We start from the raw sequence: 18,104 nt of genomic DNA, 5'->3' as shown, positions 1-18,104 counted from the left end.
TTATTTGTGATAAGGAGACTGAAGTACCCTGAGGAAAAAAAATCTGTGCCAATTTGTTTTTGTTTGTTTTGCCTTTTATCTTTTCCTAATTGTAAATTCTGTGTCTTGCAGGCAGGTGATAAAAGGAGAAGCCGGCTGTTCTATCCCAGCTTAAAGAAGACCCAGGATAGAAACTGAGCGAGAGAGATTGAGTTGGAAGGGGATTCACCACTACCAGGGGGAAATCAGGATGAATGTGCTTCTGTACGTCTAACAAGCAGAACTGGAATGATATCTTGACCTGTTTTACTGGAAGTGACCAAGTCAGCGATGAGCGGGGGGATATAATGGCCAAGAACAAGGATGCGCGCCCCCCATCATTTGCCGTCAGTGTGGTTGGCCTCTCGGGAACGGAGAAAGAGAAGGGAAACTGTGGCGTTGGCAAGTCCTGCCTATGCAACCGATATATTCGTCCTAATGCGGACAACTACTACTCAGAGCACACCTCAGTGCTGAGCACAATAGACTTTGGGGGACGTGTGGTCAACAATGACCACTTCCTGTACTGGGGGGAGGTGTCCCATAGAGGGGACGATGGGTTGGACTGTAAAATACAAGTCATTGAACAAACGGAGTTCATTGATGACCAGACGTTTCTTCCGCATCGGAGTACGAACCTGCAGCCGTACACCAAACGGGCAGCATCGACCAAGCTCCAATCGGCAGAGAAGCTCATGTACATCTGCACGGACCAGCTGGGCTTGGAGCAGGACTTTGACCAGAAGCAGATGCCTGACGGGAAGCTGAACATCGACGGCTTTGTGCTCTGCATTGATGTTAGCAAGGGTTGCAACAGGAAGTTTGACGACCAAATGAAGTTTGTCAACAGCCTCTACTCCCAAATCATCAAGTCAAAGAAGCCTATCGTCGTCGCTGCCACAAAATGTGACGAGTTTGTGGACCAGCACCTGAGGGACCTGCAGGCCTTTGTCGCCAGCAAGAAGAACCTGCTGCTAATAGAGACATCGGCGCGCTCCAACGTCAACGCAGAGCTCTGCTTCAACGCCCTCATCCAGCAGCTGGATAAAACAAGGGGGAAGCCAAAAACTGTGCCATACCTGGAGGCCTATAAAATCCAACGGCAGCTTGTCGCCTCGGTAACGGATAGATATGAGAAATTGATCGTGCACACGTTGAGAGATTACCACACCACGTGGAAAATGGTGATGAATAATCTGAAGGGCCAACCCGACTATGAAGAGTTCATTACCTTGGAGGGCTCCAGAAAAGCACGCAACATGTTCACAAAGCACATTGCACAACTGAAGCAGGAGCACATCAAGAGGAGGAGGGAAGAGTACCTGACAACGCTACCGAAAACCCTTAACAACCTCCTCAATAACCTGGAGGAGGTTGAACACCTCTCGTGGCCCGAGGCTCAGAGTGTGATCCGGAACCGGGCTGATTTCCAGTACTGGTTTGTGGTTCTCGAGCATACGCCGTGGGATGAGACGGACCACATCGACATCAGTGACCGCAGGATACCCTTTGACATCCTCGACACACCCGACGGTGAGCGAATTTACCACAACCACGTCCAGCACTTGCTGTCTGAGAAGAGAAGGGTGGAGATGAAAGACAGGTTTAAGAAGACGCTGGAGAGGGTTCATTTTATCAGCGCTGGGCAGCCCTGGGAGGAAGTCATGTGCTTCGTCATGGAGGACGAGGCCTACAAGTACATCACGGAATCAGATAGGAGGGATGTGTACTGTAAACACCAGCAGGAAATAGTTGAAAGGGCCAAAGAGGATTTTCAGGAAATGCTTTTTGAGCACGCTGAGCTGTTCTATGACTTGGATCTGAACGCCACCCCCAGCTGCGACAAGATGAGCGAGATCCACTGTGTGCTGAACGAGGAGCCCAGATACAGAGCGTTGCAGAAACTCGCCCCAGATAGAGAGTCGCTGCTCCTCAAACACATTGGGTTTGTTTACCATCCCACCAAGGAGACATGCCTGAGTGGGCAGAACTGTGTGGATCTGAAAGTGGAGCAGGTTTTAGGGAACAGGCTGGTGCAGCTCGACCACGGGCGCTCTAATCTCTACTATAACAGTGCCAACATCGATAAGATCAACCTCTGCCTCCTGGGAAGGGAGGGTCTCTCACAGGAACTAGCCAATGAGATCAGAGCTCAGTCTACAGATGACGAGTACACCCTGGATGGTAAAATTTACGAACTGGAGCTTCTCCCAGTGGATGTCAATTCCACGCTGCTCTTTAGCCATTCGTGGGTCACCACATTCAAGCCGCACGGCTGCTTTTGTGTATTCAACTCCATAGAGTCCCTCAACTGTATTGGAGATTGCATAGGCAGGATCAGAGCGGAGATAGCACAGAGTAGGAGAGATAGGTTTGCTCGACCACTGCCGTTCATTCTGATCCTGGCTAATCAGAGGGACAACGTTTGCAAAAACATACCTATCCTGAGGCACCAGGGCCAACAGCTGGCAAACAAGTTGCAGTGCACCTTCGTCGACATCCCCTCTGGGGCCTTTCCACGTAAATTCACCGAGTTCCAAATTAAGCAGGGTCTCCGAGCAGTGCTGGAAGGGCTGAAGCATAACTTTGATGTCTTGGCCCCACTGCCCTCTATCAAAGACATGTCTGAGACAGACCTTAGGATAGTCATGTGCGCCATGTGCTGGGATCCTTTCAGCGTTGACCTCATCCTCTCGCCTTTCCTAGACTCGCATTGCTGTAGTGCAGGGCATCCAGGCCAGAGCAACACACTCCTACTGGACAAGATCATCGGGGACAGCAGGAGGAGGATCCAGGTCACCGTCTTGTCCTACCACACTGCTATCGGTGTCCGCAAAGACGAAATGGTGCACGGCTACATTTTAGTCTACTCCGCAAAACGCAAGGCTTCTATGGCGACCCTGCGGGCGTTCCTGGCTGAAGTCCAGGACGTGATCCCCGTCCAGATGGTGGCGATTACAGACAGCCAGGCCGATTTCTTTGAGAACGATGCCATCAAAGAGTTGATGACGGAGGGAGAGCACATTGCCACAGAGATTACTGCCAAGTTCACGGCACTCTACTCGCTGTCGCAGTATCATCGGCAGACAGAGGTTTTTACGCCCTTTTTCAATGAAGTGCTGGAGAAAAAGCAGCACATTGAGAGTTCCTTCCTGTTTGACAGCTCGTCACGGGAGTGCACCACCGGTGCCAGCGAAGACGTCTTCCCCACCTCGCCCCATAGCCACTCCCCGGCCTACAATACCTATTACCCAGAATCTGACGACGATAACGAGGCCCCCCCACCTTACAGTCCAATAGGTGATGACGTTCAGCTTCTCCCCACACCCAGCGAGCGGGCCAAGTACCGCATCGACCTGGAAGGCAATGAGTACCCAGTCCACAGCACGCCAATTGGAGAACATGAGCGTAACCACAAAGTGCCTCCACCTGTCCGGCCCAAACCAGTGCTCCCCAAACCTAATGTTAAAAAGCTGGACCCCAACCTGCTCAAAACCATCGAGGCTGGCATGCGAAGCAACCGCAGGATCCCACGTGGTCCAATGACGCACAGCGATGACGTGGAGGCGTCGGACAACTATGCAGACCCCGTGGACACCTTGCTGAGGTCCAGGGGCTTCCACAACGACGACATATACGCCGTGCCCGACGACGCACACAGCCGCCTAGTCAAAATAAGAAACTCCATTGGCGGGTTGCATGGCTTCCATGGAGGCGGAGAGGAAGAGAATGGATTTGACAGGAAGTCCCAGGCTGCACGGCGGCCGTCAAAATACAAACACCGTTCCAAAATCCTGTTCAGCAAGACAAAGGCCTACCAAAGACGATTCCACTCCGACAGCGACGGGGAGGAGACGGGCCCCGCCACGCAGAAAAAGAAAAAGGGAAGAGCCCACCGGGGCAGCGAGGAGGACCCGCTGCTCTCCCCCGCCGACCCCTGGAAGGGTGGAATCGATAACCCCGCCATCACCTCCGACCCTGAGCAGGAGGACAAGAAGATGAAGAAGAAGAAGACGCCCAAGACGCCAAAGGAACCAAAGAAGGTGAGTCTTGTCCGTCGTGAATCTGACGTTTGCAGAGTTTTAACGTTGGGTCAAGTTTATCCACTGCTCGTAGCAAACGGTGTAGTTTAAAAGGCAACAAAAGACTAAAAGGAGCAAGACAGCAAATACATTATAGCCTTCAAGAGACTGAGCCAAAGCTTTTTTTGTGTTTTTTGCGAATGACTATATACTCTATACTGAATAAGAGCTTCAGTGCATTGAATACGAGAGAGAGAATGACAGTGTGTATGTGAATGAGGGCAGAAGAGATTGTGTATAGTAGTGTGTGAGCCCAACTGTGTGGGTGTGAGATATGAGCAGATTTCAGTTTTTAATAGGCCCGGGACTCATGGCGAGAATGAACTAATTTGATATTTGATTGATCTGCCCCACTGCTGAAAGAGTTTATGAGCTTCCCCACCTTAACAGGCCCCAGACAACCAATAAAAAGCTAGATAAAAGACGCACTGTTAAAGACAGTAGGGCTCTGTTTGTATAATGTCAGGGCAGAGGCTGCATTTGTGATAAGACGCCTGCTTATCCCTTACAACCTCTCTCTTAAGGCTTGTCTATCTTGGACAAGTACTGTATGCATACATGAGTGGCAATTAAGCTAGCACTTTTGTGTAGAAAAATGTGCATATAAAAAGAAATGTTAGTACTAATCAAACAGCGGTTTAAAAAAATGCAGTTAAAAGCACACATTAGCATACAGTGCATGTACACCCACCCGTACCAATATCACAACTCCTGACAAATTACTTCGCATTTTGCATTCGCATTGGAGATTCATGAATGCAATTTAAAATGGCAATACAACATGAACTGCCTCCATTTTCAGTGCTCAGAATGGATCCTCGCTATTTTCCCCTTTTTTTTATAACTTAAACCCGCCTTGTTAAAACAAACACTGGAGATCTTAAGCAACTACATCTGATTCTGATTAAAAATGTTTGTAGCCACTTGAAAAATAGCATGCACTAAAAACAATCTGGCTGTTGGCAGTACTGCTGTTTAGCAATTGCAGCGTTAAGCAAAAATAATCACAGCAAGAGCGATTTGTCAGTTTCCCGCAGCCCGAGTACAAACGCACAATTGGACTTTGACAAATACACACATGTGCGTGCGTGCGAGCGAGCGCGCTGGCGCAAATCAGATAATAGTGTGCAAATCAGTATGAAAACAGCCGGCAGCGCTACATGGGCATCATGAATGCAGGGCATTGTTGAACCATTCAAACTGTCTCTGATAATCAGAGAGGAGAGGGAACGGACAACCACTCGGTACAAAATGGAAGGTGTTTAGTCGCCGTCCCGGCCAATTAGAGAGAAGCACGGACGGCTGTAGGCATGACAACACTTTGAAGAGCAGAGGAGTGTGGGAAATCAAAGCCACCTCGGCACCTCGTTACACGTCCCAGCTTTGGTCTTGAATAACAGTTTTGTCTGTTGTTGTCTTCTCTCCTTCTCGTCTTCCTCCACATGAACCTCCCTCCGCTATCTCCCTCTCGCTCCCTTCATCCCACCAACTTGTCTGATCTATTCCCCAATTACACTCCTCCTCCTCCTCCTCCTCCTCCTCCGCTTCTTCTTCATCTCTATCTTTTGCATCTCATCACCCTCTCTCCATTTCCAATCTCTCTCTCGTCTTTTTCCTCAATTCCCTTTTCTTTTATTCCTTTCCCCTCTTTCTTTCTATCTCGTCTTGCTCTTCCTTTTTTCTTTAAAACTTCTTTTCCTTGACTCTTATAATGCCCCTCATATCTTTTTTTAAATTCGCAATTTCCTGTTTTCTTCATTTTGACTTCCCCTTTCCTTCTCTCCTGTTTTTCTATTGCTCTCTTATTTCCTCTTTTTTTTTTCCCTCTTCCTTCTTCCCTCTCCTTCTTACTCCTTTCCATCCCCCTTTCTCCTCTCATCCTCCCTTCTTTGGCTCTTGTCTTGTCTTCTCTCTCCCTTCATTCCTTTCCTTCCTTCCTTACCTCTTGTCTTCCTTTATTACTTATCTTACCGATCCTATCCCCTCCATCCGTCCTGCTCTTTCCCTCTTCTACTCTCCACTCCCTTTGCCTCGGTTCTTATCATCCCATCTCAATCCCTCTTCTTATTCTCTCATCCGCCCCTCTGTATAGCCCAAATCTTCCAAGCCCCCCAAGCCTCTGTACCCTCCCACTCGGAGAAACTGGGAGAGCAACTACTTTGGCGTTCCCCTGCAGAACCTGGTGACCCCGGACCGACCCATCCCACTCTTCATCGAGAAATGTGTCGACTACATCGAGCACACAGGTGAGTCATGCGTTTTCATCCGTCTCTCTCTCTCTCGTATCCCACTCTTCTGTTCTGTTGTTTTTGTTCCTTTTATCTGCCTCTATCTGTCTTCTGCCTGCGCGTTCAGGTACAACCAGGCACTCTCTGGTATTTTGTAACACTTGCAAGGTACAGCTGGTTTGTTCTTACACGCAAAAATGTGGTCATTTGCTAGGAAATTGCCTCTCATGTCTCTCCAAATGAGTAATTGAACGAGAGAGGGTGGGAGCAGGGAAGCACAGGAATCTAAATTCTAAGAAGATTTCTCGGCTCCGATATCAACAACCGGGCATGTTTTGTCTGGTCGTCAACCAGCGAGCCAGGCTGCCAGTCAATGCAAGTCAATTTCAGTTCAATGAGCTTTATTGGCACGCCATTCGACGTGTTGCCAAAGCACTGCTGGAATGACTACAAAATAAGATGGTAAAAGATTACCGAGATCAAAAGAACTGAATTTAGGAATGGCAGTAGAGAGATTTACATGAGTACGTGCCATCCATTGATCAACACAAGAAGGGAGAATAGACAATTAGATTACTGTAAGAACATGCAAGACAAAGTTTAGGAGTGCCTGAAGTATCTTTGGGTTGTTGGTTGGTTTTTGTTTGTTATTGCTGGAACAATAGTGCCACATAAAATGTTATAGCAGCAAAATTGCCAGATATTTGCTGCTTCCAGCTTCTCAGATGTGAGGATCGGCTGCTTTTTCTTTGTTCTATGTCCTTGTAAATTCAGTATTTCGGGGTTGTTGGACTGCTAATTGGACAGAACAAGCAATAAGTCACTTTGGGTTCTGGGAAATTGTGATTGTTTGTGGCAGCTGTATCAATAATGAAAACAATCGTTAGGTGCAGCCTTATACCTAACAGTCTGAGCTGTCAGTCATACTGTGACTCTCTCGAAATCAGCCAGCAAAAGGTCAACGGTTGCAGGTTCAAATCCCCAGTTCAAATTCGAGTGTTGGAAATACCCTCAACCGAACTTTTAAAACTTAAGGAAAAACTTCAAGCAATTCATCCAATGCACTTTGGTTTGCTTTAACCGAGTTTGAAACTGCACATGCGGCCTGTTTGGACATGTGTAGCTCCAACTGTTGAGGCAGTGCATGCTGGGTATGTGTTGGCTTCCTGCCCAGCTGTTGTAAGAGAAGCCTTCACCAAAAGTTTGAGAGATTCCTCTGTGAAGGCACGGATCAGTCTGATAGATATTTATACCCTCTCTGACTGTTTATGTTCTTTGTGGACGACTGCAGAGAGATTCAAACCTCCAACCCAGCCCGTTTTGAACGCCTTGCTCCACACATTTAGCCTTTTAGAAAGCTTCCTCTGAGCCCAATCAGCTACCCCAACTGTTACCTTTTTCCCCTCTGACCACTGACATTCATTTTTAAACATATTTAATAATCTATGAGTTTGTTGCATAATGTATTTAAACACGGTCCAGTGCTCTTTTCCATGCTTAGTGCCTTTTTGAATAAGCTCTAAGAAGCGTCTCTTGCTGGAAGTTACTTTTACCCCAGTCAAATTCTCTGACATAATGTCTCCTGTAGAGTCTTTGCTGCTAGAGATCAGTTCTATTATTAGTGGAAGTTAGAGAATGGCTCTTAACGTATTCAGGTGTTGTGTAATCGTACCCGCTGTGGCTGAACGAATGAAGGAACCTCTCACCTGTCGACATAAAAAATCCTTTTCACACACGTCTCATCGCTCCCCTCCCCTTTCTCTCCATCTTCCTCCATATGTGCAGCACATGTATAGTCATAGTATGTACATTAAAAGAAGGTATTTCCTGTGTTCCTACCAGTGTTCACAGTGTTCGCTTCGGTTTTTAAAGGTAGCATTTGTGTCTGATCTCTCTTCGTTCTGGGGCTGTTAATTCCTGTCCTGAAAATCCCCTCCGAATATGTTTTGATATTCAGCTGGATCTACATGAGCCCGTCGGTGGCTGCCAACCAAATTTAGGATTAATCCCAGGCAGCGTCGTATGTGTGTGTTTGTGTGTGTGTGTGTGTGCAGACGCCTGCCAGCTGACAGTAGTGTATTGGAGATTTCATGGCTAGTGCCGTGAACCCCTCTCAGTCCAGACGGTCTGTTGGGTGGATTTAACAGCTTTTCCCCTCCCTTGCTTTTTCTAGAATATCATTTCTCACCAGATGAAGCGAGAACATCTTTGTGCCCTCTTTTTTTTTTTTTTTTTTTAAGCCTGCTGTTGTATAAGGTGCTTCATATACAGACACTTTAAGAGCTTTTACAACTTTTCAGTTCAATTTTATTTATAGTATCAAATCATGACAAGAGTTATCTCAAGACATTTTAGGCCTAGACCACACTCTATAATTTACAAAGAACCAACAACTCCAGTAATTCCCCCAAGAGCGAGCAGTTAGTGCGACAGTGGTGAGGAAAAACTTCCTTTTAGGGAGAAACCTCAGACAGACCCAGGCTCTTGGTGGGAGGTGTCTGACGGTGCCGGTTGGGGGTGTGATGAACAGTGGCAATTATAGTCACAGTAAAGAAATTGGAACTATGACTAGAAATAGTAGTTGTAGTAGTTCATGGCGTAGCAGGGCACTGCAGGGTGTTACAGGACGTAGTAGGGTACTGTAGGGCATAGCAGGACGTAGCAGGGCATAGCACGGCGTAGCAGAGTACTGTAGGGCATAGCAGGACGTAGCAGGGCATAGCAGAGTACTGTAGGGCATAGCAGGGTACTGTAGGGCATAGCAGGACATAGCAGGGTCCTGCAGCATGTAGCAGGGCACTGCAGGGCACTGCAGGACATAGCAGGGTCCTGCAGCATGTAGCAGGGCACTGCAGGACGTAGCAGGGTCCTGCAGCATGTAGCAGGGCACTGCAGGACGTAGCAGGGTCCTGCAGCTTGTAGCAGGGCACTGCAGGACATAGCAGGGTCCTGCAGCATGTAGCAGGGCACTGCAGGACGTAGCAGGGCACTGCAGGACGTAGCAGGGTCCTGCAGCATGTAGCAGGGCACTGCAGGACGTAGCAGGGTCCTGCAGCATGTAGCAGGGCACTGCAGGACGTAGCAGGGCACTGCAGGACGTAGCAGGGTCCTGCAGGGCACTGCAGGGCGTAGCAGGGTCCTGCAGCATGTAGCAGGGCACTGCAGGACGTAGCAGGGCACTGCAGGGCATAGCAGGATGTAGCATGTAGCAGGGCATTGCATGGCGTAGCAGGGCACTGCAGGGTGTAGCAGGGTACTGCAGGGCATAGCAGGACGATGATGAACTTGATGAGACCTTTCAGATTGTTTCTCTGTCAGGGCGTCTAGGTAGGAGTTTACATAGTCTTCATGTGCAGCCTTGGTAGAGGTTTAATCTGGCTGTATAACATATTTGACTGTATAGCTCAGAGGGTGGGCTCGCCCTGTGAATGTAGACAGTTGTTAAGGGATTGTGGGTGTTGGCGTGATAGCTCAGTGGTTAGAAAGACCCTCCTTCAGGGGTAAAACCGTGTTCAAACTAGGGCTCCACAATGTATAGATTTTTTTTTTTTTTCTTAATCGCGTTATCAGCTGGCGCAACACAAGGCACAAAGGCTGCGACAAATCACAAAAGCCACTCCCAAAAAAACCCTACACTTTGAAATATAACTGTAATTCTGTAATTCCTTTTTACAGTGGGGTCTTTTGTGTTCAGTTCAATGTTCAATTTGTTCACTCAAAGAATGTTGGAAATGATTTCCTTTCGTTTGTTTTTAAATTCAACAAGTCATTTGTCGCATTTTAGCAGAATACTGAGCGCGGCAGAAACGCTGAACTGAGTACACTTTAATATCTTGTTTATTTATCACAAGTAATACGGTTATCGTGATATTCATATCGCATATCTCCCTCATATCGTGCAGCCCTAGTTCAAACCCTTCTGTCTGCAGAGATCCACCCTGCTCAGGTCTGCTAAAATAAGAGACGGCAGCTTTGCCAACTCCAGAGCTGATGCTCCTTCTGACCTCTGACCTCTGAGCTGGGTGGGAGGAAACATACCGTCCCAATGGGAACCCTAAACACATCACTATTATGTTGTGTTATTGTTGTTTTTTCCATCTGACACCAGACACTTGTCACTTTAATTGGAGGGAAAGGTCAAAATGTCAAAGCTCTCCTCCTCTTTATATGGTGGACACATTTTGTAGTGTTTTTTTTTCTTTTTTTTTTTGGATAAATACTCCCAGAAAATGATTTGTTTTCTGGTTTCACCTACAGATACTCAAACTTAATTGGCGTAATAAGTGAAATAAGTCCATAATACCACGTATACGGTGCGACTGAGGGGTCAAGTGTGGTCCAGCTGAAAGTTGGGATTTTACTCGGCAAAGTTCTGGTACGGCTGCTTGCGTTAACAATATTTAAAGTGCTCATATTATGCTTTTTTGTTTTTTTCCCTTTCCTTTATTGTGTTATATATCTTTTTTTTGTGCATGTTATAGGTTTACAAAGTGAAAAAGCCCAAAGTCCACCCTAAAGGGACTTACCATCTCCAACAGAAAACACTGTTCACAAACTGCTCCAAACAGCTCTATTGTAGTCCAGCCTTTACTTCAGAGACAAACGTGGTCACTTTGGAACACACGTTATAATGCTCGCCTAGCTGCTAGCATGGCACGCCCTCATACTCTGCTTCTGACTGGCTAGTAGTCCTTACCTAGGTACTGTCAGGGCACGCCCTCATACTCTGCTTCTGACTGGCTAGTAGTCCTTACTGTCAGGGCACGCCCTCATACTCTGCTTCTGACTGGCTAGTAGTCCTTACCTAGCTACTGTCAGGGCACGCCCTCATACTCTGCTTCTGACTGGCTAGTAGTCCTTACCTAGCTACTGTCAGGGCACGCCCTCATACTCTGCTTCTGACTGGCTAGTAGTCCTTACCTAGGTACTGTCAGGGCACGCCCTCATACTCTGCTTCTGACTGGCTAGTAGTCCTTACCTAGCTACTGTCAGGGCACATATATATAGCATATTTTTAGACTAAATGATTAATTGATTAACCAGTAAAACTAACAATCATTTTCATTATTAATGAATGAACTGATTATATTGCGACTAATTGTTTGGCCTATAATACAATGATTCCCAGAGTCAAATTACATTTTGAAATGACGTGTTTTGGCATTCCCAAACCCAAATGCATTCAATTTACTTTCTAGTCATAGAAATCAGCAAATATTAATATTTTAAGAAGCTTAAGCCACTGAATGTTTGGCATTTTAGCTTAAACAATAACGTAATCTGTTATTAAAATCATTCCCGATTCATCTTTTGTTGATAGGCTAACGGATTAATTAGCAAATTGATTCCCGTCCACAGAAAAAGATATGCAGTAGTCGTATCCACAAGCTTAGTATATTCAGTGTTGTTGTTTTTTTTGTGGTTGTAGTGAGGAGCGGTAATCTCCGGGAGGCCAGGCTGCCGGTTGGTTTGGTTTCACCACATGTAATCAGCTGCCTGCCGAGAGGCACAGAGGCAGAGAGGTGATGATAGCTTAATTGTGGTGTCTGTGGTTTCAGACCAGAAAGTGTGGGAGGAAAAACTGTGACTTAATGTGCGAGGCAGAGCGAGACTATAAATGTGACTGAAAGTGTTGATGTGTGTGTGTGTGTGTGTGTGTGTGTGTGTGTGTGTGTGTGTGTGTGTGTGTGTGTGTGTGTGTGTGTGTGTGTGTGTGTGTGTGTGTGTGTGTGTGTGACCTTTATTTGCTGGGTTTGTGTAAGTGATAAGACTCTGTGCCATGTGGTTTGTACGTCGGCGTCCTTCCGACCTGCAAGATTGAATGCAAAACTCTTATTTTCCGAAGGAATTACAAAGAAACTAAACATGACATTTTCCAGGAGGGGCTAATTAAGTATATGTCTGTGTCAAGAGTATTGTTTTAAGGGTGCAGCGTCAAAGACGTGTTCCAAGAAACTCTGAGATGAAACTCCGCCATGAAATGAGGACGATGTTTGTTTCTGTGCTCGCTGCCTCTCCGTTTCCCGTTAGGAGAGATGAGCTTGTTAACAATTTCTGACTGCGTCCCAGTCATCACATTCTAATTATAATCCAACTAACAGGCTTCCCAAGGGCCTTGCAAACCCTTTTAAGGTTTATGGATTTTTTTAGAACAAAATTAACCAAAGTCTTCAAGGTTTCCGACAAAGAATAGGTGGCCTTGAAAACACTGTTTTTAAATCAAAGCTGAGCACCCAGCTTTGCCAACATGCCTCAGCTTTGTTGAGGTGAGACGGGGATGTATTAACTGAGATAGACATCTATAATGTGTTGTTGTCTTGCCTCAGAAAATGCCAAATGTAAATCTGCTTTTTTATTAAAAAAGAAAAAAACAATGTCCTTGAATCTGTCCGCCAAGGAGATTCCAACGTGATATGCTGTATAACTTTTGTTACAGCTCTATCCACAGGTATCTGATTCTTTTTTTCAGTTCAAGATCTGCTTTTAGGATCTTATTTTATCCGTCAACCATCCATATCTACTTACATTCTTCATAATCTCATTTTTATTTAATTATTTAACCTTTGTTTAACCAGGTAGGCCGTTGAGAACAGGTTCTCATTTGCAACGGAGACCTGGCCAAGAAAAGCATAAGCATGCAGGACAACATACAGTTTCACATTCAATACAGTACAGGAATACAGAATACAATAGGCTACACGACGTGAAGATTAAGTAGGCAATTACAAAGCCGGCGCAAAGTGAGGTGTAAGTAAGACGATAGATTCGAAAGTGATATGGTAATAACACAATATACATGAAAAGGCAGTCTATAACGCTGCTGAAATGTAGTAAAGTGCAAATAGTGGTCTGGTTAGTGATATAGGTCAGTAATAACACAGTAAACCGGAATAGACAGTCTATAAAAATGCTCAATATAGTGAAAAATCATGGATTTGTTGTTAGATGTCGGGGACACGGGGAATGTACGCACTACTTCCAACAATCCAGGATTACAAAATGTCCTTCTCTGTAAGTTAATTGAAGCAAATAACTGAAACGGAAGGAACTTAGGAAAGTAAGAAAATAATACGGCCATGGTAGGAAAGGTCAATAGCCTGTATTCTCGGCATTATCATTTCTTTCATTGTCACCCAGCTACAAACGTGGTGTTAACACTAGAACGGCCATGACGGTCATTTTGACCGTTTTGAAATTTATATGTGTAATAACTTTGCTGAATAAAAAAATACAATCCTGCTGCTGCCTGACTTTTCCTAAAAGAGTCTGTATTTTAATTTTAAATAGTTTTTATATACATTACACAAAAGGCAAAGAAAATCCAATCACTTTTACCTATTTCGCCCATACACGGTCATATTGACCGCTTGGAATTTCGCAGTATTGTTTTTAATTTTTTTTAACGGTTGAAGATGCATCTTGGTTGCTTAGTAACTACCATAGTCTCTGTCAGAGAAACGTAACTAGCGGTCTCAAGTAAACAAGTGTAGGCATCACCGACGGGCCGAAGGCAAAGCCAGAGTCGGTAACGTAGGCTACTACGGCGTGGAGGGACTGAGTTCTGAATCAGAAGGCAAACACCGGGCGCTCGCTCTGTGAAAGGCGCGGAACACGTAGATGGCCGGTGGCTGTTTACATGTTCATATAACTTTATACATCCTCGAACTGGCTGGAATCATTGCACACATCCTCTCCAAGGAGTGCACCAGCAGTAAAATTGTCCGGAGGGAGTTCATGCAATAGAGGAGCTGAGAGCGGAGTTTATGGAGGAAAAAAGGGCAGCGGCTCACGGTCTGAGCAGCGCTGCGCACCGCAGCAGACACCAAAACGGAGGCTGTGCCAGGTTAGGTTATAGCTAAATGTTCAAATAAGATACTTTTAATTGTTATTTGGCTGTTATGAGTTAAGTTGAATGGATTTCCACACCATATTTTTCGGGATATGAATGTATGAAATAATTACGGTTTACTATGCCATGATATGAATTATTTAAACACGTATTAGGCTACTACTCAAATGTATAATTAAACTCGTTAAAATGTACATTTCGGTGTAATTACGTTTTTCTAAAGATATCCTAACACAATACATAATACAATATCGCAATTAGGTATTTATCATGAGAGATTATAGAGTTTGGAATCTGGCGGTCAGAATGACCGCTCACGGCAGTTCTAGTAGTTATGGAATTCCGGCACTTCTAGTGTTAAAGGACGTGGTGTATCATCTATTTATAGTAGTGATGTCTCCAACCATTCTAGACATTTTAGCGTTGAATCGGTCCCAGCCATGTAAAAGCCCGATACATTCTTTGTTTGTTTGAGTACACCAGCCGGAGCAAAACACAAAGGATGGTGGCTGAAGTGTTGATAAAACACGGCTTTACTGGAACCACTGGTTAATCTGACTTCCAAACTTTTTTTGAGATCTTGCATAATGTCTTTGCTTTGGATACAAGTCCTCTCTGCTGTCAAGTTTGTCTCTACTGAACCAGAAAGTACACAGTTGTGAAAGATCCACCCTCTTATAGGCTGGCCAGTATAAGGTCTAGGTGCTGCACCCGAGCCCTTTTGGGCAGAATGTAAAATCAATGTGAGCATCAAAACTAAAAGATTCTTCTCAGATCTATACCCATGTACTTGGGTTAAAGATCTTATCTTTAAGCTTTTTGAGTGTTATTTATCTATTATCTGCTCTAGCTTTTCCAACGGTTTAGACAGATATGGTGATAATAATGGTCCAAAACGATGTGAAATTGCATACTTTTTAATTGAAAAACATAACATTTTCTTGAGGGAGGATCCTTAAACTCCAAACCGAGGGAAAATGCTGCATATAGGGATGCAGTTAGGGGAGAAATGCTATGAATGATAGAGATATCGATTAAAGTGTTGAGTGACTAAACCGACATAATACCTGGGTCAGCCTACGATACACATACTTTCTTAGGGAAACGTGAATGCGTGTCGGCGTATATGACTTTATCTATGGGAAATGATTGTATGTGAAGAAGAATTTGTCCGTCAGTCTCTGAAGGGCTAACCATGCCTCTGCCTTGGCTATCTCTTTTTGTGTGTGGCCTTTACAGCGCACTGATGGGTCCTGACCTTACATTTCTGCAAAATGCAACAGTCAGGGGATCGGGCTTTTAGATGACCCAACTGTACAAGGTCCAGCACAAATCTCTACTCTATATTTTCCACGGTAAGCTCTAACATCCAATATGAAGGAGGCGAAGGGGTCAGAGCCGCAGAGCGCTGATAATACTCCTGAGAGAGAAGTGCAGTGGAAAAGAAATGAAAGCTTAAGAAGAAGGTAAAAAGATTTTTGTATTTAAAGAGAGAGGAGGATGAATAGTTATTGTAGAGAAGGTGACACAAGGTACTTGCCAAAAGTTTCCTGCTCACGCACGCCGCAACCTTTCTCTGTACGAAGAGTGAACTCTCACAGATATTCAGACAGCATTTGTAGCTTTTGAAAAATGACTGCTGCATTGCGGGTGAACGCAGCGTTGTTAGGTGTCCCCCGGCAGAGGCTCAGGTGGCGGAGCGGCTCGGTGATTACAGGGGACGTCCCTGTTAACAAAAAAGTCACACCGTCCAACTGTCCTCGAGGGAGACACAGGGACGGCCTGTTCCGTCAAGTTAGTTGAACCGCTGTCTTCATGGATGGATGGATGGATGGATGGATATGGATGGATTTTATTAATCCCAAACTAGGAAATAATGTGTAACAGTTACGAGACCACACACACATAAGGAAATTCAAGAAATATACCAGAAATAATAAATTTGGCAAAAAACAACATAACAAAAGATAAAATACCAGAACTACTACTCAAAAAATATACTTAGAGAAATGAAAAGAATGCACATATGTATATATATATATATATATATATGTGTGTGTATGTATACATATATATATATATATATACACATATATATATGTGTATATATATATATTATTTATATATATATATATATATATATATATATATATATATATATATATGTGTGTGTATAGGTGTGTATGTGTATATATATATGTATGTATTTGTATTCTACACTTATGTGTGTGTATATGTATATACATACACATAAGTGTAGAATACAAATATTCAACCTACATACATAGTAAATGTAATAAAATAAAATGTGTATGTATTAAATATGAAGTAAACAGTGTGCAAGTAGCATAATAGTTTAATATCGTAATGTGTGAGGTAAGGAGCTATCTCACACACAGCTGTGAGTTATTGTACAGTTTTATGGTATGTGGCAGGAATGATTTCCATTAGATTAGTCCAGTAGTTGTCTGTTAAAGGAGTGTTTTACTTTCTCGAGGGTAAAATGTAGGCAGAAAAGATTGATTATCTGTAACTTTTTCGGCATTAAAATGATGAATTATAAAGATAGTTTCACCGTTTAAACTTGGGCCATTTAAATGAATTTAATCAATATACAGCGCAGGAGTGAATAATTAACTGGGTGCGTATGCAAATTCTTCACATTTTATATGCCAGCCATGTTGCCTCTTTAGCGGCGCAGTAAAAGGTTACCACATCACTGCACAAGCTAGCTTTTTAAAAAACACACTTTTTTTTTTTTTTAAAACAAATAAAACAACATCTGTGCGTCTCATCAGATGGTAAATAGTTATCCTCTTGCTTCATTTGTCGTGATGGTAAAATGCTTCATAAAATAGGTGAAAGGGAGTATGCAAAGCAGTGCAGGAGAGCCTCAGTTGTTTTCTTCCAAAATGCTCTTTTGTTCACCTAAAATCGCTGACATCTTGGTATTTTAAAAATGGCTAAAGCACACACGCCCCAGGCTCCAGTCTGCACCAGTTCAGGCTGCATATATTTTCATCTAGTATCAGTGAACCCCTGCTGAAATGTTGCATTTCCAGTGAATAACATATCAGTAAAATGTAACTATCCAGCCCTGCGTGGAACCCCCAGCAGCCTGTGAAACTTCATTTTTGGCTCCCTCTGGGCCTAAAGCCAATAAGATAAGCACAATAGAGTCAATTTTTGCTTACATAAAAGATCTCAGAACATGGGTCTGGCGTCTGAGAATGAAACCGCTTGGCGAACCGGGTCTCGGAGAAGAAGCAACGTCTTTCAGTTGCCGAGCAGACGGCTGCGACTGCGTGAGCGAGGCCGTACAGCTTCCTGCTGCCGAGCTCGATTAGAGAAGTTTTATTAAATGTTTCCTCGTCCCCAGGGACATGAAATGGAATTTTGCAAGAGAGAGAGAGGGAGGGAGAGAGGGAGAGGGGGAAAGAGAGAGAGAGAGAGATTAAATGGCTCCTTGATGTTGATGCATTTGGAAGTCCCATTGGTTGTTATCTTCCCCAGCACTTAGTGTAATGTGCGGAGGGGTAGATGGAGGGAGGAGACGGGCTTTCAGAAGAACTTCCATCGGCTATTTGACTGAGTAAAACAAGTCTGAAACTTTGCTTTTCGAAGTTGTTTTTTTTTCTTCATTTTAAATGCACTTTTATGTCAGTTTATGGAATTTATCATTTTAGTTTTTAATTTCCCCTGCTGCTTTGCATTTCTTAATCAAAACCCCTGATAACGGAGTTAAACGTGTTAATCATAACAGTACAGAACACGTGTTGTTTTTAATTTAGAGTTGCTTTAGGCATTTAGTACTAAAAAAAAAAAACCAGACAGATTGAGATGGATTTCAAATAAGTGGTCCAATCAGTTTGTCATCTGTTATTCAATATGGAGATTTATAAACAACATTATTTTTGTCTTTTTATT

The 18,104-nt window shown here is 44.2% G+C and overlaps 1 protein-coding gene across 1 annotated transcript in view; it reads left to right on the top strand.

Annotated features, from left to right (window-relative positions):
* arhgap5 (Rho GTPase activating protein 5) overlaps nucleotides 1-18,104 on the top strand; it is a 66,793-nt gene that overhangs the window by 8,525 nt on the left and 40,164 nt on the right. Inside the window, exons 2-3 of the mRNA XM_031321334.2 lie at nucleotides 112-4,061; nucleotides 6,193-6,346. Coding sequence (XP_031177194.1) covers nucleotides 234-4,061; nucleotides 6,193-6,346 — 3,982 coding nt within the window. The 5' untranslated portion in view covers nucleotides 112-233. The remainder of the gene's footprint in view (nucleotides 1-111; nucleotides 4,062-6,192; nucleotides 6,347-18,104) is intronic.

The sequence above is a fragment of the Sander lucioperca genome, chromosome 18 (genome assembly GCF_008315115.2).
Source record: "Sander lucioperca isolate FBNREF2018 chromosome 18, SLUC_FBN_1.2, whole genome shotgun sequence".
Classification (NCBI taxonomy): domain Eukaryota; kingdom Metazoa; phylum Chordata; class Actinopteri; order Perciformes; family Percidae; genus Sander; species Sander lucioperca.
This window is presented reverse-complemented; position numbering and strand designations above follow the sequence as displayed.